Below are 24,095 nucleotides of genomic sequence, written 5' to 3' on the forward strand. Positions count from 1 at the left end.
TGAAATGTTAGGGCTAGACACCTGGGAGCTGACTTACCCCTCTTCCACACAGTATCAGAAGAAGCAGCAGGGACTGACCTTCCCATCCTCTCTCACTCCTCCCCACAGTGTCATTTCTGGGCATATTCAATACTCTCCCGTCTCTGTGTGGTCAGGTATCCAAAGTTGTATTTGTTACACTGTCAGTGTTAGCATCTTTTCCTGTCTCTAGATGATTGCTAATGTTTCTTACTCTCTTTGGGCACTTCTCTGTCTTTGGCCCAATTCCGTTTCTGTCTTTCCTGTTTTCCTTTGTCTCTTTTCTGGTCATGCTTACTTCTCCTCACTCAATCTCACCCCTAGATGCTCCACAAGTTGCTGCTGTTCTCTGCTGCTTCAGCTTTCCACTTTTAAATCTTTCTCTTGATTTCTTTTGCAACCTTTTATTTCAGCCTGGCAGTGGTTTAAAAAAAAAACCATCGGATATTAGCATTATATGACATTGTTTTGCTAACCTGTGTTAAATTTTAAGCTTTGGTCTCAGGAAGAAGGAGCTCCATTTGCCAGGAGGAGGGAGGAGGATAACAGGGTGGACTTTTGACTGTGAGGTCCACTTGGAGACTGTTGAGTCTGGGAGCAGGTGTGAAGTGCCTCTGTGCGTTTCCCTTTGGGGGTTTTTTTGCAGTCATTGTAACCTATTTCTTCTTTGCTTTCAGCTTTACAGCACTGAATGCCAGTAAGGAGAAGAAGAAAAAAAAATACTCTGGAGCTCTAAGTGTTAAAGAAATGTTAAAGAAATTTCAGAAGGAGAAAGAAGCCCAGAAGAAGAGGGATGAGGAACATAAGCCAATAACAGTATCACCTGCCGAAACTCAGAGTACACGGGAGGTGGAAAGCATGCCAGATCCCTTGCTCTCATTCTTTGGTTCTGCTTCTGACAATGACCTGCTTCAGGCAGCTACTGCCATGGACTCACTGACTGATCTGGACTTAGAACAGCTCCTCAGTGAGTCTCCAGAGGGAAGTCCGTTTCATGATGTGGATGATGAAAGTGATTCTCTTGGGGTGGGATTGGACCAGGAATTCAAACAACCCCCTTCCCTGCCAGAAGGCCTGCCAGTGTCCCTGGAGAAACGTATCAAGGAGCTGGCTCAGGTATGGTGACCAGATGTAATTATAATTTAGGCCCTTTCAAGCATCATAGGAAGCACTATATCTCTAGTAACCCTAGTGAGATGTCACTTTTAGCTGTTTTTTAGATTTATTTTTCGTCATTCTTGGGCATATGAAGCACAGTATAAGCTTTACCTTTCAGTCTTAAAATTCTTTTAAATATCAATTTAAATCATTCCTAGGACCTTTTGTATTGGTAAATATGCAACAAAGGGTTGCCATATTGCTTTCCCTCCATTTCTTTCCATCTGTGTATTGTCACTTCCTTTACCACATGGTATCCACTGCCTTCTACAGTAGGCTTTCCCTCTTTTTGGCATGAGGTAGTCCGCAGTGTTTCCCACTGAATTTTACAGCACTATCCTGCAGATCATATGAAAATACCTAAGGAGGAGAAGTACATAGGTACTATTGCTTCTCACTGAATCTCACTGTTAACCTTGAATTGCTTATTGAAAGTGATAGGCATTCAATCCACTGGTATAAAAATGCAAAGTGAACACGTGTAGACATTGTGATAGTCTTTCTACAGACAACCTCTTTCTGAATTTAGCATCTTGAGATGGCAAAAGGCTTGAGAGGCTTCATTTTATTTGGTATTAGTACACCATAAAAACAGTTTTTAGAATCTAGCATCCATTAGATTTCTGCTATTTTTTTCCCCCAAATACTGGGAGAACGTCCTCTATAAAGTGAATTTCTGTAAGATGAGTAACATGTTTTTTTTTTTTTTAAGCAATCGGGGTTAAGTAACTTGCTCAGGGCTACACGGCCAGTTATCTCTGGGTGTGGTGCCGAGTGTCTGAGCCCGGGATTCGATCTCCAGGTCGTCCTAACACTGGAGCTGGTGCTCCTACTCGCTGAGCCACCTGGCCGCCCCTAAGCAATTGGGGTTAAGTAACTTGCTCAAGGTTACAACGGCCAGGTGTTTCTGGGTGGGTGCTAAGTGTCTGAGCCCGGGATTCGATCTCCAGGTCTTCTCAACACTGGAGCCGGTGCTCTTACTTGCTGTGCTGCCTGGCCGCCCCGATGAGTAACATGTTACTGAATTTATAATTACACATGGGCCATTAGGCATTTTGACCTGTATTATATCCAATGTTTATATTTCCATAAACTCTAGGCTATATATTTGTGTTGGAGAAAATTCCTTCATCTTAAAAGAAAAATTGAACACAAGGTATAAAGTTACTAAATCATACCTTTATATAAATACCTATTTTATCTCTATTAGTGTTGTATAATAGATACTAGAATCTTACATTGACATTTAATGATAGAAATAAACGATGCCATTATGGGTAGGTGGTCAGACCATATTTTAATGGCATCTAGTTGGAAGGAGATGATCTGAAATTGATGCTTTTGGCCTCTGTGTCCTACATTTGCATTCAGATCACATGAGAATTCACATACTTTTCTATTCCTTACATTGGATAGCCTTGTAATGGGCTATCCTGAGGATTTGACGTCTTGGAGTTAGAATTTCATGGCCTCCTTTGGGAATTACTCTGAATGAATTACTATGTTGTCACATGATATTGAATTACTGTGCTAAGATTTTTGCAACAGAATTCTTTTGTATTTATCACAAAGGCTTTTTAACTTAGTAAATGGAGTCTACAGCATCAACTAGTGGTTTCCAGAAAAGGAATGAAATTGAATTCCTCACTTTTTTTTGCTTTTTTTCCATAAGCAAATTATGTTCTTATCAGATAAGTGATAGTTACTACTTTATACTTCTTGGGAAACACTTTTGGGCAGTTTTAATTGGAAAATAAAGTCTATGTTGCTTATATATACTTTGTAAGTGCTCTTGGGTTGTGGTACAGGAAACAGTTGTTTTTAAAGGCAAGGCTGTTTGGTAAACTTATGGTTATGAAGTTGTTTTAATTTTTCGTTGGTTACTTTCTGGTTCTTGTCCATGTATATTGGAGGTGGAATGAAGGAAGATAGACAACATTCAGAAAATAATCACTGACATTTACATGTGGTACTTTAAGGTTTACAAGCACTCTTTGTACATTAAAAATACGGTTGTTTGTGACCTGATGGTAAGGAGGTGAAAGGAAGAAACTTATATTTGATGTGGTGGCATTTAATTTTGCAAACCTGAAATAAAGACATCTGGAATTGCAGAGTCTTTTTTCCACCTCTGGTCAAAGAAACTTACTTTAGAAATTGGAGACTTCTGTATTTTAACTGGGATATCAGATTTTGATGAGGCAAATTGATGTCCACAGACTTGGTCCTCACTGTTCTCATTTGTAAAATGAGAGTTTAGATTAAGGTGACCCTTAATGCCTCTTCAGTGATCCTATGATTCTGTGACCCTCCCAGCTAATAGACCTTTCCCATATGATAAATGATTTCAGATCTTGAAATGGGCATTGCATTTTTGCATTGATCTTAATCTTTTGATCATATGAAGATTGCTATTTATAAATATATTAGCAATTTTATGAGTTCTTTTACGTCTTTTACTTCTTATAGTGGTATTTTGGGCTGATTTTTAGACTTGGACAAAGAAAATTAATAAACTGGTCCTAACCTGATTGATGCATTTTGGTCCTCATTGGTGTGAGGAAAAAGGCAGCTTGGTCTGTCTTTCTCTCTGTCTGTCTATCTGTCTGTATCTAAAAGTAGATATAGATAAAGACATAGATAGGTAGTAGGTTCACTTCTTGCTTTGGTTCTTACAGCTCTGTGATCAAACTTTTAAAAAATGCCTGTAGCATGTAGGGTAGGCTAGAGGGAGATCATGAATCAGGAAAGATGACATTTTTAGGTAGGTATTTGAAAAGTAGAGGTGAAGTGGGAAAACATTCTAAGCATAGGCGAGCAAAGGCACAGAAATGGAGATGAAACATCTCTAGGGGAAACAGCAAGTAGGCCCATTTGTCTGAAATATAGAGTAAATGTGGGGGATAACTTATTCCCCCTTATTTACTTTATATTTCTGAGAGAAGACAAAAGTGGAACTGTCTCTGCCCTCAAGAGAGGTTTATATTAAACCTCTTTCCTCATCTGTAAGATTGGGATAATAATAATTGCACCACCTACTTTACAGGTCTATTTTTCCAGGGAAGTGCTTTACAAACGTTAAAGTACTATATTAATGTGAGGTGGTTATTGATGTTCATGGGAAATAGTCTCAATTCCTTTATTTTTTTGCCTTTTTTTTTGGAGGGCAATTGGGGTTAAGTGACTTGCCCAAGGTCACATGGCTAGTTTTTATGTTAAGTGTCTGAGGCTGGATTTGAACTTAGGTCCTCCTGACTCCAGGGCCGGTATTCTATTCACTGTGCCACCTAGCCACCCCTAGTCTTAGTTCTTAATATGGGGCAAGAATTAAATTAATTTAATTTAATGAGCTTTAATTTATTTATATTACATTGTATATATAAAATAATATTAATAATAGTATTATTATTAGTGCTTTAATGAGCGAACTAGAGTACAGAATTTTTTTTTCTTTTTGGAGGGGGGAATGCAGGGCAATTGTGGTTAAGTTACTTTCCCAAGGTGACATGGCTAGTAAGTGCTAAGTGTCTGAGGCCGGATTTGAACTCAAGTCCTCTTGACTCCAGGACCGGTGCTTTATTCACTGCACCACCTAGCCACCCTAGAATTTTATTTTTAATTGTGGTGTTTATTGGATAGCTCAAAGGCTACTGAAGGAAAGGCATGGCACATTTTTGTAATCTTTATTGTAGTTTTCTTTCTTTACCTTCAATATCTACCTGAGGTTGATGGTAGAAGTTCTTAAATGAACTTGGTCATTAATTCTGTACAGCTGAAAAAGGAACCCTCAGTGTTGATTCTATATAATTCATGGATCCTAGTGAGTACAGGCATTTTGTGATAATGATTCTTGCCTTTTATTCAATTTACTTTGGCATAACCCCCTTAATTGTTGCCAGAATGTTTAGAGAAGGAGAAAACAATAATTTAGGGGTAATTCAGGCTGTCTTCTCAGGCAATGTCTTGATAAAATTTTATCATGTTGGTAGTTCTCTCATATTGTACTTTCAGGTGATCCCAGGGTCTTATTGGACTTTTCAGTTTAGCATTGATGTTAAAAATGCCACACATAGAGAATGAACAAATCAGAGTGATTAAAACTTGAATTAAGTGTCAGAAAAAATTGTTTGGAGTTAATTTTAAAAGCTTATAGATTTCTTAGAAGTATAACTGTCCATGTTGAAATTAATATTTTCTAAAGTTAATAATAAACCATAAAAAAGTTCATACAGTTAGAGTAAATATTCATGGTCTGGGTATTCTGATTATTTTCCCCAGGTTACTGAAGGTTAGCTGTTTATACACTTATGGAGAAAAGATGGTTTTTCATAGATTTAGAAACCTGTGTTAGATATCATTTATCAACTACAGATAGAAATCAAAACCTAAAGATAAAAACAAAATCCATAAAGTTTCACACACCTTTCAAAGTTCATAAGAGATGGACAGTACTGAAAAATATGAGTATAATTAGAAGTAATAAGCTTTATAAGAGGTTTCAACTGATAGTTGGAAAATAGTTGTTAAACCACATTTGGAGAGACATTCATAAAAATGGTATGGTGAAGCTGTTTTTTAATTTTGTTTCATAATTTATTTTTAGTTTTCAACATTCACTCCATAAGTTTTAAATTTTCTCTGCTTCCTTTCCTTTTCCCTCCACCCAAGGTGGCATGCAGTCTAATAGAGGCTTGACATATGTATTCTTATCGAACATTTTCACATTAGTCATGTTGTTTAGAAGAATTAGAACTAATGGGAGGAAGCATGAGAAAGAAAAAACAAAACAAAGAGAGCAAATAGTATGCTTCGATCTGCATTCAGATTCTGTATTTCTTTCTCTGAATGTGGATGGAATTTTCCATGGCTTTTTGGGAGTTATTTTAGGTCCTTGTATCACTGAGAAGAGCTAAGTCTATCAGTCAGTCATCAAACACTGTGGCTGTCACTGTGTACAAAGTTTTCCTGGTTTTGCTTACTTCACTCCTGCTTTTTGATTATTATTAACTAGTGAAATAAACCTAAACTATATTGAGTGAATAATTTTTTCCCACAGATTAAAGCTATAGTTTTTGTGGGATAAAAATATCAAGATAGAAAGTAGGAAGTATCAGAAGTTTAGATAATGATAGATTAAATGCGTCAAATAGCTAATAATAAAAAATCTATTGATAGCAGTGGCAGCATGGCACAGTGTATAGAAAACCAGCCTTGGAATCAGGAAGACCAGTGTTCACGTCCTACTTCTGACTGATATTTAATTCTTTGGGACCTTGGGCAAGTCGTATAGCATCCCAGTGCTCCAGGCAGTATTCTGAGGCCATAAACTGAAGAGTAGGTGCTGCCCTGAGTTTGTAGAAGGCCTTAAAGGTTCAGGCTCTATTCCTATCCTTAACATTGATGCTATCATGTTTTTCAGAGCACTTTACATTTATTATCTCATTTGATCCTCACAACTGTTTTGTGAGGTAGATGCAATTATTAGCCCCATTTTAAAGACAGAGAAACTTGAGTTTGAGTGACATTATGTAGCTAGCAAATGTCTGGAAGATAGATTTTGATTTTCTGACTCCAAGTAACTGATTCCTTCTTAAAAATCCTGGTATTTGGGAATTCCATTTGTCTACCTTTGACTTCTGAATCCCATGTTTCTGACTTCCTTCTCTAGAAGAATCATTTTCTCTATTGTGATTGGGTAATGGCAGTTCACTCTGATATAAATTCCCTAGTTAATAGAAATTATTTTCTCTATGACATTGTCTCAGCCCTTGGTGACTAATTGCCATGTATAAAATCTTAGTGTTACTTCTTTTTTTAAAAAATAGTGTTTTGGGGTGGCTAGGTGGCTCAGTGAATAGAGCACTAGCCCTGGAGTCAGGAGGACCTGAGTTCAGATACAGCCTCACACACTTAATACACTTACTAGCTGTGTGACCTTAGGCAGGTCGCTTAACCCCAATTGCCCTCCAAAAAAAAAAAGCAAAAAAAATACTATTTTATTTTTCCCCAGTTATTTGTAAAGACAATTTTTAACATTCATTTAAAAAAATTTTGAGTTCCAAATTTTCTCTCTCTCCCTGGGACAATAAGCAATTTGATATAGGTTATACATGTTCAATCATGCAGAACATACTACCATATTAGTCATGTGAAATAAGACACAGAGCCAAAGAAAAAAAAATGCCCATAAAATATAGAAAATGAAAAATAGTATGCTTTGGTCTTACAGTTTTTATTTCTGAAAGTTTTTTTTCTTTTTTTTTTTTGATGGCCTCAGGCAGGTAATAACTTGTGTATTTATCTTCACAGTATAGGTTTTCCTGGTTTATACCTTCATCTTCAAGGTTGTAACCTTATTGATTCAGAACTGGACCTTAGTAGTCATCTAATTGAACATCCCAAATATGAAAACTAGGCCCCTCTGCTTCTAGGCAGTCCTACCATACTGCCTTTGTGAACTCACTATCCTTCTCTAAACAGCTCTTCTAAACCTTGTCATCTCTTTCATACCTCCTGTGACTCCCCTCCCCTCATTCTCTCAGTTGAGAACCTTGCTCCATATTTTACAGAAAAATTTGAGGCCGTTCACTGTGAACTCCTTCTCCCCTCTTCCTAATCTCCTGCTACTCTCTCCTCTCACTCTTGCGTCACATGATGAAGCGGCGTTACACCTTCCTAAGGCTACCACCTTTACTTGTTCAGTGGAATGGACTGGATGATATCATCTAGTGTCATCCCCTTCTCTCATTGATTTTCTCCCTCTACTAGCTCATTTCCTACTGCCTACAAAAATGCCCATGTTTTCCCTGAAAAACAAAACTCTTGATCCTTCCATCCTTGCTATCATCCTATATTTCTTCTGCCCTTTTTAACTAAACTCCTCAAAAAGGCATTCTATAATAGGCGGGGCCCCCCCTTTCTCTCTTAATCCCTTACTGTTCAGCTCCCAGCCTTATCATTCCACTGAAATTGCTCCCTCCAAAGTTAATAATAATTCCTTAGTTGCCAAACTCAGTGACCTTTTCTCTGCCCTCATTCTCCTTGACTTCTCTCCAGTCTTTGTTGCTTTGTTGATCACTCTCTCCTTAATACTCTTCTCTCCAGATTTTTCCCAACATTACTTTCTCCTCCTACCTGACACCTTCTCTTTGTTCTTTGCTGCATCTTCTTTCAGATCACACCCTCTAACCATAGGTGTCCCTCAGAGCTCTGTCCTGGGCTCTCTTCTCCCTTGATATTACTTCACTTGGTGATCTTATCTGCTTCCATGGATTTAATTACCGTCTCCATGCTGATGATTCCCAAATCTACCTTTCCTGCCCCAGTCCTTTTGCTGACCTCCCTGCACTCTGGAATGTCTAACTGCCTTTCAGACATCTAGAGCTGGATGTCCAGTAGACAAATTAAATACGTACAAAAAGTAATTCATTATTTTCCTTCCTCCCCCCACAACCCTCCACTCATTTATTTCCCCTATTACCTTCGAGGGCAACACCATCCTCTCTGCCCTTTGAAACCTTAGAGTCATCCTGGATTCTTCATTATTGTTCACTCTCATATCTAGTCTGTTGCCAAGACCAGGAGATTTCAGATTTGCAGCATCTCTCAAATGTGCCCCCTTCTCTCCTCTGACACTGTCACTGCTATGGTGCAGGACCTCATCATCTCATACCTGGGTTACTGTAATAGTCTGCTGGTGGGTCTACCTGTCTCAGTTCTCCTTTCCCACTCCAATCCATCCTCCATTCAGCCACTAAAGTGATCCTAAAACACAAATTTGATCATATCACACAACTCAATAAACCATTCAATAAACTCCAGTGGCTCATCAAATACAATATGCTCTGTTTGGAATTTAAAGCTCTTCGTAAACTTAGCTGTCCTTCCCAACCTTTCCAGACCTTTCTCCCCGACTTGTATTCTTTGCTGTTCCACCAAGACACTCTGTTTCATAGCTCTGAGCATTTTCTCTTACTGTCCTTCTGCCTGGAACACTCTCCCTTTCTCTGCTTTGCCTACTGACCTCTCTGGCTTCTTTTAAGTCTCTCCTTCTACAGGAAGCCTTCCCCAACCGCTCTTAATTTCAGTGTTTGCTCTGTTACTTATTTTCTATTTCTAATTTCTATTACTTATTTCTATTGTACATACCTTACTTTGTATATATTTATTTGCATGTTGTTTTCTCCATTAGATTTTAAGATCCTTGAGAGGGCAGGGACTATTTTTTGCCTCTTTTTGTATCCTTAGCACTTAGCATACTGCCTGACACATAATAGATGTTTAATATTTCTTGCTTCATTGAAAACAGACCTGAGAATTTGAATCACTTATTAAAGGCCACACATGTAGCAAATGACAGAACTAGGGTTTTTCACTAGGGCTTCTTGACTCCAAATCTAGTAATCTTTCCCACTGTACTGTGCTGTCCCCATCAATTCATCAACAAATATTTAAGTACTACTATGTCCAAGGCACTGGGGATGCAGTGGGGATAAATGAAACAGGAACAAGTTCCTCTCAGGAACTTACATTCTGTGGAGAGAGACATTTAAGTATGTGTACAAAAAAATGCAAATTACGAATGCATTACATGGAGGTCCTAGGGGATGTTTTTGTGAAGAGCAAAATATCCCTGTTTAATGGTCTAGTCTGGGAATAGTATGTTCTGGGTATAGATTGTTATTGTTCAGATTTTTTTTCAGTAGTGGCCCACTATTAAGTGTAAACTTCTAAATGTTTGAGGCCATATTTGAACTTAGGAGATGTCTTCCTGACTTTAGGCCCAGTACTTTATCTAGTATGCCACCTAGCTTTCCTTGGGTATAGTATACTAATTTTAAAAAGTAGAATATAATGTGATTCGTTGTTTGGTTGTTTTCATTCATGTCCATTTGTGACCCCATTTCTGGGATATATTGGCAAAGTTATTGGCAAATTTATTTATTGGCACAGATTGGCAAAGACTGGTTTGCTATTTCTTTTTCCAGCTCATTTTACAGATGAGGAAACTGAGGCAAACAGGATTAAATTACTTGTGCAGGGCCACACAACTAGTGTCTGAGGTTGGATTTGAACTCATATCTTCCTGCCTTTTAGACCTGGTACTAACATGATATACCCTATTAAAATTAAACCAGGAGCAGCTAGGTGGCTCAGTGAATAGAGCACAGGACCCGAGTTCAAATCCAGCCTCAGACATTTAACATTTAACTAGCCGTGTGATGTTGGGCAAGTCACTTTGCTCTGCCCTCCCCACTCCAAAAAGCAAAAAAAAAAAAACAAACCCAAAAAACCAAAACAACAAACTAAACCAAGTACTTTAGGGCCTTAAAAAAGGTCATCATTATAACCTTTTTTTTTTTTTTTTGCTTTTTTGGAGGGCAATTGGGGTTAAGTAACTTGCCCAAGTTTACACGGCTAGTATTTTTGTGAGGGTGTGAAGTGTCTGAGGCCGGAACCGATCTCGGGTCTTCCTTAATCTGGGGCTTGATGCTCTACTCACTGCACCACCTAGCCACCCCATTGTCATTTCTTAAGTAGATGTGTTAAATGACAGGTGTATCAATGCTGTACTGGACTGATTTAAGGAGAATTTTCTGTAGTTGCCTATATTGGCTTGGCTTTAGTTTTATCAGTACTTAGAGTCCAAGAATCATTCACATACCCTTCAAATTTGATTTTTCTTTGTATGGCTAGTTTTCCCAAGTCCTGGGAAGTGTAAAGATAATTTCGTAATGCATAGGCATTTATAAGGAACTTACATATACCTTCTCTGAAGAGTGTTGGTCATAAGTGTACTTTGTTTTTTTGAACCTAGCATAGAATAGAATGAAGGATTTTATTGTTGAAGCTTGTTGATGCTCATGTCTGTTACTCTTTAAAGACTGTTTGCTCTTGTGCTCGTGTGTGTGTGTGTGTGTGTGTGTGTGTGTGTGTGCTTGTCGGTACACTAACAGATATTACCATCTAATATGAACCAGGCTGCCAGAGCTGCAGAGGGAGAGAGCAAACAGAGGTTCTTCACCCAGGATATTAACGGCATCCTGCTGGAGTGAGTATTCTTCACTTATTTGTATGTGTTTCTTATTTATTTTTTGGGTATGTGTTTGAATGGAGCAAGACTTCGGGGTTCAAGAATAGGAATATATACGTGGGCCAAAAGTATTTATTTGAACCTGAAAAAGGTATGACAACCTGGGAAAGTGAAAAAGAACTGAATTGGTTTGGTGGTGTTTTGTTCAGTAGCAATGTTTGTATGCTGACTTCTCTGCCTCTAAGGAATTGGACTATGTACTCTTTTTTGTCAATTCCTGTTAGAAGTCATTCATTATAGGAGCCTACCGTGAATGTAGTACTCACAGACTACTGCAGGAAGGTGTTTTTTTTTCTGTATTAAAAGCTTCTAAGTCTCTTGGCATGTGTGAAATCAGAAGAGGACGTGCTTTCTTTCTTTTTTTTTTTTTTCTGTCAAGCCTCTCTTGGAGTCTAGTCATTGAATTCAGAAGAATAAAAAGACTGAATACCACCCTAATGAAATTACAGGAGTACTTTCTTCATCCAGAGCACTTCATCGTTCCTGACTACTTTGTCAAAGACCTTCCTTCTTATCAACTCATTTTGTTCTCTAAGTCAGTTCTGGGTGTCATATAGGAGTTGACTTTTGGATCCAACATTATATTCTCTGGATTGATTTTTTTTCTTTTTAATGAAGAAGTATAATTATTTTTGGCTTTGATTTGCATCTGGTGGCAGAAAATGTTTGGTGTCTTCCCACCCCTTCTCACAGTTTCATTGTGGTACAGGAAAGGATTGGTCATTTTCCATTTGGAAGAGATTGTTGTGATTTTGTAATGAGCTAGAAAATGACCTTGATCATTGTATAGATCTATATTGATCACTCTGAGAACATGAAATTTTCAGGAAAGTTATCTAAGAATTAACATAGATTAGTGGGCTTTGTACTTCAAAGGGGACCTACTTCACATGAGTGGAATGCTGTTGGGCTTACTTGAAGAAGATAGGCCTCTTCTCTTTTATATAGGTTGGGAAACTGAGGCATAGCAAGGGTAAGGATTTACCTAGTCTTGAGTAAAACTGAAAATTGGACCTGAAAGCTCCTGAAATATGCTGTGATATTTTTTCATATGACAACAAACAAGCTACTACTTTCAACTTTTGGAACATGTGTGTTCTTGTATGGAGTAGGACGCTATCTATTTAAGACTTTTCTACTAGAGAATACTTTTTCCTTAGACTTTGTTGTGTTGTCTTTTAGCTATCACTTGTTTCTTGTTATTTTTTGAAATGGTAGACTTACCTTATTTGAATTACTCTTATTAGTAAAGCTTCTCAGGTTTTGGAGTTGCTATTTTTGTCTGAGGATTGCTAAGGGTGTGTTGCATTGACTCTCCGAGTTGTGTCAAATGATTTGGGATGGGTTGAGTTATCATTTTCTCTTGGCTACTCAGAATTTTTTTCCTTAGTAGATGTAATTTGATGAGACAAGTCAGTCAGTTGCAGGTCATTGATCACTTTGTTCTGTTCTTCAGCATAGAGGTGCAGTCTCGGGAGCTGAATAGCCAGATCCGTTCTGGGGTATATGCCTATCTCGCTTCATTCCTGCCCTGCAGCAAGGATACCCTGGTCAAACGTGCTCGCAGACTTCATCTCTATGAGCAGGTGGGTCATTTGGAGTGAAGCACTGTGGCCCTTCAGCTTTGGAGATTTAGCTCCTGGTGTTTAGGGCAGCTTTTCTTCAATTCTGAGCATATTTGATATCTGTACTTGAGTGTTTATGGATGCCAAGGTGCCACATCTCTTACTGCACTACCAGTGACTCAGTTGTCACTGAGAAGTATCCTTAGTATATGAAGTAGTGAGTAAACTAGAGTTCTGGTATATAACGCTCTCTGCAGGGAGGGCGTCTGAAGGAACCTCTGCAGAAACTTAAGGAAGCTATTGGCAGGGCAATGCCGGAGCAGATGACCAAATACCAGGAGGAATGCCAGGCACATACACAAGCAAAGTTTGCTAAGTAAGTGTTCCCCACTCCTTCTGAGTTACCTTGTTCTCTTCTTTCTTTTGCACTTTTTTTCTCTACCATCCCATTTTTCAGGATTTTTGCTTGTGTTTTCTGAATGGGACGGCGAATCTTCCTCAGCTTTTTTATCTTCTGGGTGGTATGAGCTAGTAGTCTCAGTTATCATGGGGCTCTGGGAGGAGGTGGTTCTTCTGTGGTGACCTTATGGTACCACTTAACAGTTCCATTCATCCTGTAGGATGCTGGAGGAGGAGAAAGACAAGGACCAGAGAGAACGTATTTGTTCTGATGAGGAGGAAGATGAAGAGAAAGGGGGTAAACGCATCATGGGACCCCGGAAGAAATTCCAGTGGAATGATGAAATCAGGTGTGCCCAGACTTTGGATCAGTTGGAGGGTTTGTGGAGCACTTATCTAAGTCCATATTCCTAATGGCAGCTGACGGGTTAGGATCATTCACCCCTCATCAGTACTGCTGACAGCAAGTATTTGAAACATTGGAGAAACATTTTTTGGTAGCCTGATCTGAAGTCTGATTTCTGCCCCCTCTTCAGGGAGTTGCTCTGCCATGTGGTGAAGATGAAACTGGATGGCTATGAGTTGGAGAGGAACAAGGCCCAGTCTTGGGAAGATTATGTGAAAGCTTTTCTGGATGCTGAAGTCAAACCTCTCTGGCCCAAGGGCTGGATGCAGGCCAGGTGAGGGACAATGAACAGCCTGCAATATCAAGATTTTCTGATGAGGCGTGGCATGAATGGAGCTTGAACCATGAAGAATAGTTTTTAGCTGTGGTGTTCATTTTGTGTTCTTTAGGAAAGGGCAGAGTTTCTGTTGTGGGCTTTTGTGCCTGTTATTCTTTGTCCTCTCATTTTGAGGTAGGTTGAATGTGAGTTTTGGCTTTCCTTCTGTGGTTTGTCCTCTTTTGAGCAATGTCTTAGAATAGAGAACTGGGAAAGGTTTTCATCTTGATTGATATTCTCAGCATCATGTAGACATTTGTAGAAATAGCAGACATGGGCATAACTGCTAGAGGAAGTGGTTTTCTTTTTTTACTTCAGAGACTATCTTAATTCTAGAGTAGAATATTATGTGGATAGTATGTCTAATAGGATATGGAAAGGTATAATGTGCAAACTGGGAGAGGGAGCAATACGAAGCATTCTCTGGGACAGCATCATAGTCCTTGTATGGCCCTGATTCATCATATAAATTTGAAGAGATACTGATTGAGCTTGTCCATAATATGAAAATTGTGTTCTCTCCTTATAGTTCAGGAAAGATTATTGAATTAATGTCTATAGAGGTTTTCAGGAAAATGCATAATGTGGATAGCTGTTGATTTAATCTTTGAAAGGGAAAAGGGTAGACTAACAGAGAAGGAATGTTGCCTACAAAAAAGAACATTGAAGAATTGGGGTCCCCTAACAGCTGTCCTTCACACAGGGCTGACTTAATTGGCATAACTGCAGTTATCTAATATCTCTCATCTGAGACCAGTCCAACTGATCATTTAAAATTTATTGAACCATATAACTTTGTGGAAAAGCATGCTAACTAACTACTGTGGGAAAACAAAAAAAAAAAATAGAAGATATGTGGGACCTGCACTTAGTCAACTTATGTTCTTAAAGTTTCGTGCAGATGTAGCTGTGCCAGACCAGATTATTTATTGCTATTTCTGTTTCAGGACTCTTTTTAAGGAGAGTAGGAGAGGACATGGACATCTGACATCAATCCTGTAAGTGTTTGATGTTTTCAACCCTTGTATTACTTTTAGTTTCTTCCTGTAGCTTTTCTTTGAACCTTTTTTTGTGTTAATATTTTGGAATAGGGCCAAGAAGAAAGTCATGACTGCTGCAAAGGTCAAAGTGAAGGTGAGTTCCTACCACGTGATATTCTTTATGTCTTTATCTCCATCTAACCAGGCTCACATGTTGAGTGATATTTTGACTCAAAAAAGTTGGTACTTCAAGGTCATAAATGTTTATATATAGCTCTTGATGTTGTATTGAAAGGCAGCAAGCATAATTCGTAGTCTAAATTTAGTCATGCTATATGTAAGATCTAAAGGAGAAAGTTAATTTAGAATAATTCCTGGGCCATTCAGTCAGTCCACAAGCATTTACTAATTTATTAAGAACTTAAGACGTGCCCAAGAGTGGTGAAAAGCTGGGGATGCGAGGAAAAGCAAAAATAGTCCTTATTCTCAAGGCATTTTAAGGGAGTCACACCTTGGAAAAGTTTGGGAAAAGTTGTAAATATATGTAGGGTAGGCTTTTCCATTGTTTTTCAGGGTCAGATAGTGTAATAATAGTTGACATAGAAATGGTTTTAAGTTTTGGAAAACCTTTACATATGTTCTCATTTGATCTTTATAACAGCGCTGTGAAGTAAGAACTATTATAATCCCCATTTTACAGATGTGGAAACAGGTCAAGAGAGGTTAAATAACTTGCCCAAGATCATACAACTACCTGATTACAAATTCCACTTGTTTCCACTCTGTCCATTACACCATGCCATATAGTAGTGGGACATGCAGGAATATGCAAAACCCCAGACAGATGTCACAAAAGTATGGGACCTATATTCTTTTTCATTTTTTATCATATAGAGAAGCACAACCAGTTGATTGCCCCCTTTTTTTCATTGGATGTTTAATAATTTCTAATTACTAATATTTATGTCTTTTTTAAGGATTCCTCCACCAAAGCTGATAAGAAGGTTTCGGTTCCATCAGGGCAATCCAGTGGCTCCATTGCTTTGCCTTCAGAGCAGCATCAGGGAATGGGTATGAGCACTGGTGCTCCAGCCAGGGAGTTGTCATCTGTGGGTGCTTCTCAAACATCTGGCAATATTGCTAATCCTGCTTCTTTCAACCTGGAGGACTCATTGGATGACGACTTAATTCATAATCCAACCTCTTCATTGGAAGCAGTGTCCAAGGAATTGGCTGCATTGAACAGCAGAACAAGTGGGAGTCCTGAATTCATTCTTCATGTGCCCCCCAAAACCCCTACCGATAAAGTAACAACAGGTCATACAAGTTCTGAGGAAAAAAGAAACTTCCCTAAGTCCAATTCTTCTGCTCCATCACCTGCTAGCTCGCTACAGTCACCTCTTAATTTCTTGGCTGAACAGGCCCTGGCACTGGGGCAGTCTTCTCAGGAGAAAAAACCAGATACTTCTAGTTACAAAGAGCTCTCTTGCCAGGCTTCCCCAAGTAAAACCTTGTCCGAAGCACACCAGTCTAAACTTAAGCACCATAATTTGCCACGGACATCTCATGGACCGCAAACATCACCTCTGGTGCCCACCCCCCAAGTTAAAGTTTTTCACTCGAGTAGTCAGCAACAGAAAAGCTTCGCACCCCCAGCTCCATTTGTCAATAAGCTCCAGAGCCCAAAGGCTGCCTCCCCTCTGTCCCAGCGATCCCTCCTCCAGCAGGTCAAGACGTCGACCAAAGGTCCAAGCTTCCATTCCTCAGCACCCCAGGGTGCTTCGGGTAGCACCCCAGCCTCCAGTAGTGCTCATAAGAGCCCTGGCTCCTCCCCAGCTTCCCTGGCTTATGCAGGGAAGCACTCATCCAGTTCTTCAGGACAATCTTACAAGGCTCCCTTTGTTGCTGGCTCTGTCTCTAAACATGGGGTTTCTTCTAGCAGTTCTTCATCTGGAGTATCTTCAGTCCAGAGCTCTGCATCTGGGAGCTCCCTCTCTGGTGTACAGGCTTCCTCCTCTAGCCAGCCTTCCAGCCGGCCTGTTCCAAGTTCTACATTGAAAAAACCTCCAGTTTCCCAGAAGCTGACTTTAGTGGCGCCACCTGGTGGCCCAAATGGAGATTCTAGTGGTGGGACCCAGGGGGTGGCCAAGTTACTGACCTCTTCCCTTAAGCCAGCTGTGGTTAGTAGTGCTACATCATCTACCTCCTTGCCAGTGAGTATTACATTTGACCAAAAAGTCCAGCACGTTTTCCTGTTTTTTTAAAGAAGCAGTTCTGGTCATGCCAGTCTGTATCTGAGTTGGAGGTCACATGTTAGTGATAAGCCGGCTTCAGAAATCCCCTGAAGACGACTTTATGCTTTGATATTATTGTAATGCTGTATTGTTACAATGACTGCTTTTGTGTGTGGCAGCAATTCTGAGGCCTGCCTAAAACCTATCCTTTTGTGAAGAAGGAACCGAAACTTTGTATTATTTTAGGTGGTAATTTGAGGTCCTTTGGGGAGTTGAGGGGAGGTTAGCTTTGCTGATTAAAAACTGAACTTGGCTTTCTGGCTCTGAGAAGCATGCTGTGAAGAGCCAGCAGTTTTTCTTTATTACCTAGGCCATTCTTATGCCAAAACATAGGGAAAGAGAATTTAGGTGTTATCAGTAGTTGGGTGGTGACATTTTCCTGGGAAAATACTTCAGGTATATAGTGTTAATGCTGTTGAATAGATTGAAGCAATATGTAGGTATGCTGAGGGATGATGAACTGAATTAGATTATTGAACCTTGTTTGGGGTTTATATGACTGGGCTTTAGAATTAGGGTTGAGGAACAGAAGGGATCATTTATATTTGGGTTTACTGCCATGTATAGGAAGTCTGTGTGTGTTTATGTGTATGAGAGAGAGAGAGAGAGAGAGAACTATTAAGTACCTAAACTTTGACTACCTTCTGTATTCCTTTCCCAGAAAGGAACAAGTGGAGCTGTACTTCTAACCAGCTCCTCTTCCTTAAGTGTACTGTCACCATCTTATAAGTCCAGCAGTTCTAAACTGTCCGGAGGCCTGAACTCAACACCACTGGGGATCTTATCTCCTCTCCACACTTTCCCTCTCCATGTGATCTCCTTTAGTGCAGACTCATCTCCCAAAGCAGGAGTCTCCAAGGATGCCATTGTTACAGGCCCTGCCCCTGGAACTTTCCACCATGGCCTAAGTCACAGTAAGTGCTTCTCCTCCTTTTCACTCTGGAAGTCCAAAAGGTGCGAATCGATGCCTATAACAAATGAGTTCGCTGTTGTGTTCATATGTTTTGTGTCTCTGGTGTGTGATTGTGGGGATGTTACTTTGAGAGCTTTGCTTAATTCTGATTTTGGGTTTCTCACTCATAAGTGACCCATCAGTTTGTTCTGGGATCTCTTGACAGCTATAGCTACTTTTCTGTTTTCTGTCTTCAATGTGTGTGTTTGTTCTTTTCTTCCCCCTCCTTTCTTTGTTTTTCTCTCTAGGTCTTCTGGCTGGCTTGCACTCCAGCCCGCACCATGCAGCGCCTCTCCCACACTCTGCCTTGTCTACCCATATTCCGCAGAGTCTGCCAGGTAATTGTCAGATAGTCTGTTTACCATGAGCACCGTGAATCATTTCTTACCCTTCGCCCTTTACATACCTTGTCTGATGCCAAAACACTCACTGTCTTTACCTTGTCTTCACTGGTTTGATCTCTGCTATTTTATTCAAAGATTACTAGGGTTTCAGAAGCTCTTTTAAAAAGTATTTTACTGGCCTTGTGGATGAGAGTGACTAGCGTATAAGTATAAATATAAATATTAAAGGGTCTTATAATTTTTTCCTATTATTCCTTATAAATGCTCCATGAAATAATTTGATGAAGGTTATACTTGTTTTTGATGCACTTTCAGCCTTATATTTTGGATTAAATGTTTAATAATCTTATACATTCTCTTATGAAATGGTCATTAGAATTTGGGCTTTAGTAAAAGGCAAGTCTGCCTTTGTTAAAAGTAATGGTGCTCCATGGAGCACTGGGAACTCATCTCAACTTTTTCCTTTGCTTTTTCAGTAGAACAGAAGGGGAGGCAGTGCACTATCCCCATAGGGGCCAGTAAGGTCATGGCAAATCTCCTAAGGCCTGTCTGCAAATACCATCTATACTTCATCTGTTAAGAGCTTTCTGTGCCTAGGTTAAATAAGAGGTGACATTCCTAATGACTCTTTATCCTCTTCCTGATCCCTTAAGGTGGGTTTGACCAAAATTCTATATTTAGCCTCCTCTTCTCCTTTCTCTATGCTCTTTTTCTTCATCATCTCATTCATGCCTACTGCTTCAATTTTCACCTTTACACTAGTTACTCCTACATATGTATCTTACATATTATTCTCTTCTTTCTTGAGCTATAAGACCCCAAGTCTCCTAAGGCTAGCAAAATGTCTCTACCAGCATATCAAATCACCATGGTCAAAACTGAGCTTATCATCTCTACCCTGATGCTTTACCTGCTCCTTCTTTTGACTTGACTATTTCTGTCAGCTTTATCACTGTTTACCTACTTTCCAGTATTCACAACCTTGGTATTATCTTTGACTCTTCCCTCTCACTCCCTTCTCCTATCCATTCATTTACCACGTCCTATCTGTTCTGTATCTGTTATCATAGATTCTTCCTCTCTATTCTGTCACCATTCTAATACAGATCCTCATTACCATCTTCATGGACAATTGCATGGGAATCTTAATAGGCTCTTTCTTATATTGACCAAAATAGTTCTTACATTTACCAAAAGATGCTAATGGGACATCCAGGTGGAAGTGTCAGGCAGTCAGTTTGTGATTCATGAATGTAAGGAGCTTGCATTCCACTTTGGAGGAAAAATATGCACAGAGATAAGTCATCCCAAAGTAATTTTGTTAGGGAAGACATTTAATAAATTGAGGGAATCAAGAAAGCTTCATATAAGAGGTAGCACTTGAGCTGTGAGCTTTGCAGGAAGCTAGAAATTCTAATAGGTAAGAGGGAGTGCATTTCAGGCATGAGGGTGCAGCTTGTGCAAAGGCGCAGAGGTCAAAATATGGCAATAGTATATGGGAAACAAAAGCAGGCCAGTTTGGTTGAACTTTGGAGTATTGAGAAGGGAATAATGGGAAATCAGGCTGGAAAGGTAGCTTGAAAACAGATTGTTAAGGCTTTTATAATAGGGAGACCAATTCAGAGGCTTTCGCACATAATCCAGGTATAGGTAATGAAGGCCTGATCTTGGGTGGTAACCATGTAGGTGGAAAAAAGGGAATGGATACAAGAAGTATTTTGCAAGTAAAATAAACAAGACCTAGTAATCTAGATATGCAAAGTGACAGAGAATAGAGAGATGCAGATAATTCCAGGGTTATTAACAGTTGCTACCACTTAAAGGCTAAGTAAGGTCAAAATCCTTACTTAAGCCTGGCTTTTGAAGCCCTCCATAATTGTGTGCTCCCCTCCCTTTTGAATCCAGTATTCATTTATGAAATATTTTAAGCACTGGAGATACAAAGACAAAAACAAAACAACCCCTGCCCTTAGGGATTTTGTGTTCTGCAGGGATTGGAAATGTAAATAGAGAGGTAAATGTGAGGTAATTTGAGGCAAGGGAAATCCCTAAACTATTGGGGATATTGGAAGATGCTTCTTGGAAGAAGTTGAGCCTTAGAAGGAGGAAGCTTGGAAGTTCTGAGCAGATGTAGAGAGTGAGGACATTTCAAGCATAGGTGACATCATATAGAATAGGCATGAAGAAAGAAGATGTAATATTGATTCTGGAGAACAGTCAGTTTGACTAGAACGTAGAGTATGGTGAAGGAGAGTAATATGAAATACATTTGGAAAGATGAGCGTTGTATTTTGGAGGATTTTAAATATCATTCTGAGGAACTTGTATCTTGTTCTTAGAGACAATAGGAAGCAGCCCAAGATTTTTGAGCAGGAGGAAGTATCATTATTAGACCTGCTGATTTAGTCTTTGTGGAGACTGAGTGGAGACAAGAACAGATAGGACATGGTAAATGAATGGATAGGAGAAGGGAGTGAGAGGGAAGAGTCAAAGATGATAATACCAAGGTTGTGAATACTGGAAAGTAGGTAAACTGTGATAAAGCTGACAGAAATAGTCAAGTCAAAAGAAGGAGCAGCTAAAGATAAAAGTCTCACTCAGGTAAAGATAAGAATGCAATCAGAGAAACTAATTAGAATGCTGTTGCAGTAGTACAGGTGAAAAGAGATAAGGGCCTCTCTCACATAGTAGAGTTGACCCTGCTTGACAAGAGATTGGATTATAGGATGTGAAGGAGAGAGAGCAATCAAGGATGACTCCAAGGTTGTGAATCTGGGTTACTAGGAAGATGGTGGTATCTGCAATACAAATAAGATGTTCAGAAGAGATTTAGGTTTAGGAGCAGGGAGCTGATTTCCATTGTAAATACATTAATTTGGAGATGCTGATGGGACATCCAGATGGAAGTGTCAGGCAGTCAGTTTGTGATTCATGAATACAGGAGACAGATTAAGGTTAGGTATAAAGATTTGTCATCTGTGTAGAGATAGAACTTAAACCATTTGGGAGCTGTTGAGATCAAAGGAGAATGAAGAAAGAGAAAAAAGGTCCCAGGACAGAAGTGTCCAAGACATTTACATGTTAAGTAGACAGAGATGGATGATGATCCAGCAAAGAAGGCTGAGGAGCTCTCACACAAGTAATAGAAGCAGGAGAACTATCTCATGAAACCTCAGAAACAGTAGGTGCAGTAACTTTGGGGAATAGTAGGGTCAAGTGAAATTTAAGGATGTGGGAAACCTGGGCATGTTTGTAGGAGTAAGGGAAGAAGACAAAAAAGGAAAAATTGAAAATGAGAGAGAATGTTTAAATATTTAAAGGAGAGATATCCATAAGAGCCTAGAGGAGATAGGATCAATCAGTCCATAATCAGCCATATAATTAATTGGGTTTCAGTCAGTAAGGAAAAGGGCCACTACTTTTTTAGAGACTGGAGCAAAGGAGAGAATGGTAGATGTGGAAGAATTTTGAGGCACAGAGCAGGGGAGAAGAGGGAGCTCATGGTAGTCTCTATTCATGAAAGTGGGAAATAAGGTTTTATGCTGGGGTTGAAGGTAGAGAAAGAGTATAGGGAGGTTGAGAAGAGGAGAGAAAATTTGGAATAGCCAATTGAAGAGTGAGGGGGAAAAGGATTGTAGCAGTGGGGGCCCAGTTAATATTAGATCAATAAATTTGCTGCAACACTAATCAGAGTTGTGTGACTTCTCTAAGCTGCATTGATTAGCATATGAGTAGTTGTGGAGAAAGCAGATAGTAGGGGGTAATCCAGGGCATGAATGGCAGTTGGCCAAGGGAGCAGGAGATTCAAGGGTAAAAGAAAGTAAGTGCACAGACTCAAGACTGAAGGTGAGAAAGTGAGACCAGAGCAGAGATGGTAAAGATGAAGGTTTAGGAACAAGACAAAAGCACAGAAATAGAAGGACAGGAAGTTAGGATCAGAGAGGAGAAATTTCAGCATTCAAAATCATGAAGGTAGCACAGTTAGGAATGGTGATGAGATCGAAGGTATGACCTGTGTCTGGCTGAGGCAGAGTGAAGATTGAAGATGAGACAGGAGTTGAGGTTGATAATGTAGGTGAAACCAGTGTGTTTGAAGGAACATCAACATCTACATATTGAAATCCCAGAATATTAGTGTGGTTGTCAGGATGGAAAAGACAGTAAGTCAGGTATTGTTGAAAAAGAGGGAGAATGGCATAGAGGCTGGTAGATGACTAGATCTGAACTGGATGATAAAGATGAATAGAGCGAACCTTAAAGGAGAAGAGACTGATGAATGATGTTTGGAAAGGAATGATCTGGAAGTGGTCATTGGGAGCAAAGTGTATGCCAGTTCGTCTTCCTTCTGGCCTAGTTACACACTAGTGCATGAGAGCACTTGAAGCATACCGGATACTTGAGGAAATAGGTAGATAGGGATGATGACGTGCTTTACTGAAAGAGTCATATTTCTATAAGTGGAAGAAGAACAATAGTGTGGAAGGAAGAGTATAGGATGAAAAGAATATTAATAATAGAGCAGTGTTTTCTGAATACACAGTGAAAGGTAAAGGGTGACATAAGGGTAGGACTGATGTGGGTGGGGATGACAGGAAATGATGGCAGGGGAAGAGGATTTTCAACCTGAGCAGTGGCTCAGTCACAGGGTATTTGGGAAGGAAGTAGAAATAGTGACCATGTGAAGGATGAAGCCTGATTGACATTGCTTGTCTTTTCTCAAACAACAGGTAAAAAGGGGTTGAAACAGCAAGATAGATGATTAGTAAATATTCATACTTGTCACTAGTTCCTACTTAATTCTGCTCTTCATTTGATATAGGTTCCTTAGTATACCTTATAGTAGAGATATAGAAAGAAGAAAAGCAACCTTGACTTATTAACATTCAAATATTTAGTGAGGACTGATTTTAAAACCATGCAATTGGCTTTTCCAAGAAGACCACACAAGAAGCTTTTCAGTTGACCTCATGTTTTTTCCATCAGAAACAATGAAAAAACAGTGGACTTATGCACAAGCTGTCTTACCGGTAGATGAGTGATTTAGGGGAATTGTGTATCTGTCTGACTGAAGCTTTAAAAAAAAAATGACACTTAAGGCATAGGGGATCATGGGAATCCCTGTTACTTTGGGAATAGTGTGATTATTTCAGTTTGAGAAATCAAATAATGGATGAGTTATTGGAAGTTTTTCTTGTCTATGTTGGGACAGCAGGATTAGCAACAAATGAAGAGCTAAGATTAAAAGGGATCCAGAAATATTGAATTACATATTCCACTTAGCATATTTTATAAAGAGCAAACTTTTTTCTTTCTCTGCACCTCAGACAGATGTTCAGGTTAAAAGACTAAGCCTTTAATGACTTAAAACTAAGAACTGTCTTTTCATTTTAGCTTTGTGATTTTTGCGTATTTGCTTTCTTTAGTCCTTTTTGCCTTACTTTTCTTAATGTATTATGATTTGTAGTGCCTTTTATAATTCTATCCTTACAGGAGCTTAAGAGTACTTTGAAAATAAAAGAATTTCAGTTTAATACCTTGTATTTAGTATGATCCTTAGGCCTTAATACCTA

The 24,095-nt window shown here is 39.3% G+C and overlaps 1 protein-coding gene across 7 annotated transcripts in view; it reads left to right on the forward strand.

Moving 5' to 3' along the window:
- Positions 1–24,095, forward strand: part of UBN1 (ubinuclein 1) — a 40,292-nt gene that overhangs the window by 13,387 nt on the left and 2,810 nt on the right. For 5 of the 7 annotated variants that reach the window (XM_069089709.1, XM_069089698.1, XM_069089716.1 and 2 more), the window contains 11 exons: positions 696–1,134; positions 11,157–11,227; positions 12,726–12,855; positions 13,092–13,210; positions 13,455–13,583; positions 13,770–13,913; positions 14,903–14,953; positions 15,047–15,089; positions 15,913–17,148; positions 17,891–18,143; positions 18,430–18,519. In XM_069089709.1, the coding sequence (XP_068945810.1) occupies positions 696–1,134; positions 11,157–11,227; positions 12,726–12,855; positions 13,092–13,210; positions 13,455–13,583; positions 13,770–13,913; positions 14,903–14,953; positions 15,047–15,089; positions 15,913–17,148; positions 17,891–18,143; positions 18,430–18,519 (2,705 nt within the window). The remainder of the gene's footprint in view (positions 1–695; positions 1,135–11,156; positions 11,228–12,725; positions 12,856–13,091; positions 13,211–13,454; positions 13,584–13,769; positions 13,914–14,902; positions 14,954–15,046; positions 15,090–15,912; positions 17,149–17,890; positions 18,144–18,429; positions 18,520–24,095) is intronic. The other 2 variants (XM_069089734.1, XM_069089752.1) reach the window with 2 other exon arrangements.

Source organism: Petaurus breviceps, unplaced genomic scaffold, assembly GCF_028583685.1.
Source record: "Petaurus breviceps papuanus isolate PSGF00001 unplaced genomic scaffold, PetGlider_PUasm1.0 120, whole genome shotgun sequence".
In the NCBI taxonomy this organism is placed as follows: domain Eukaryota; kingdom Metazoa; phylum Chordata; class Mammalia; order Diprotodontia; family Petauridae; genus Petaurus; species Petaurus breviceps.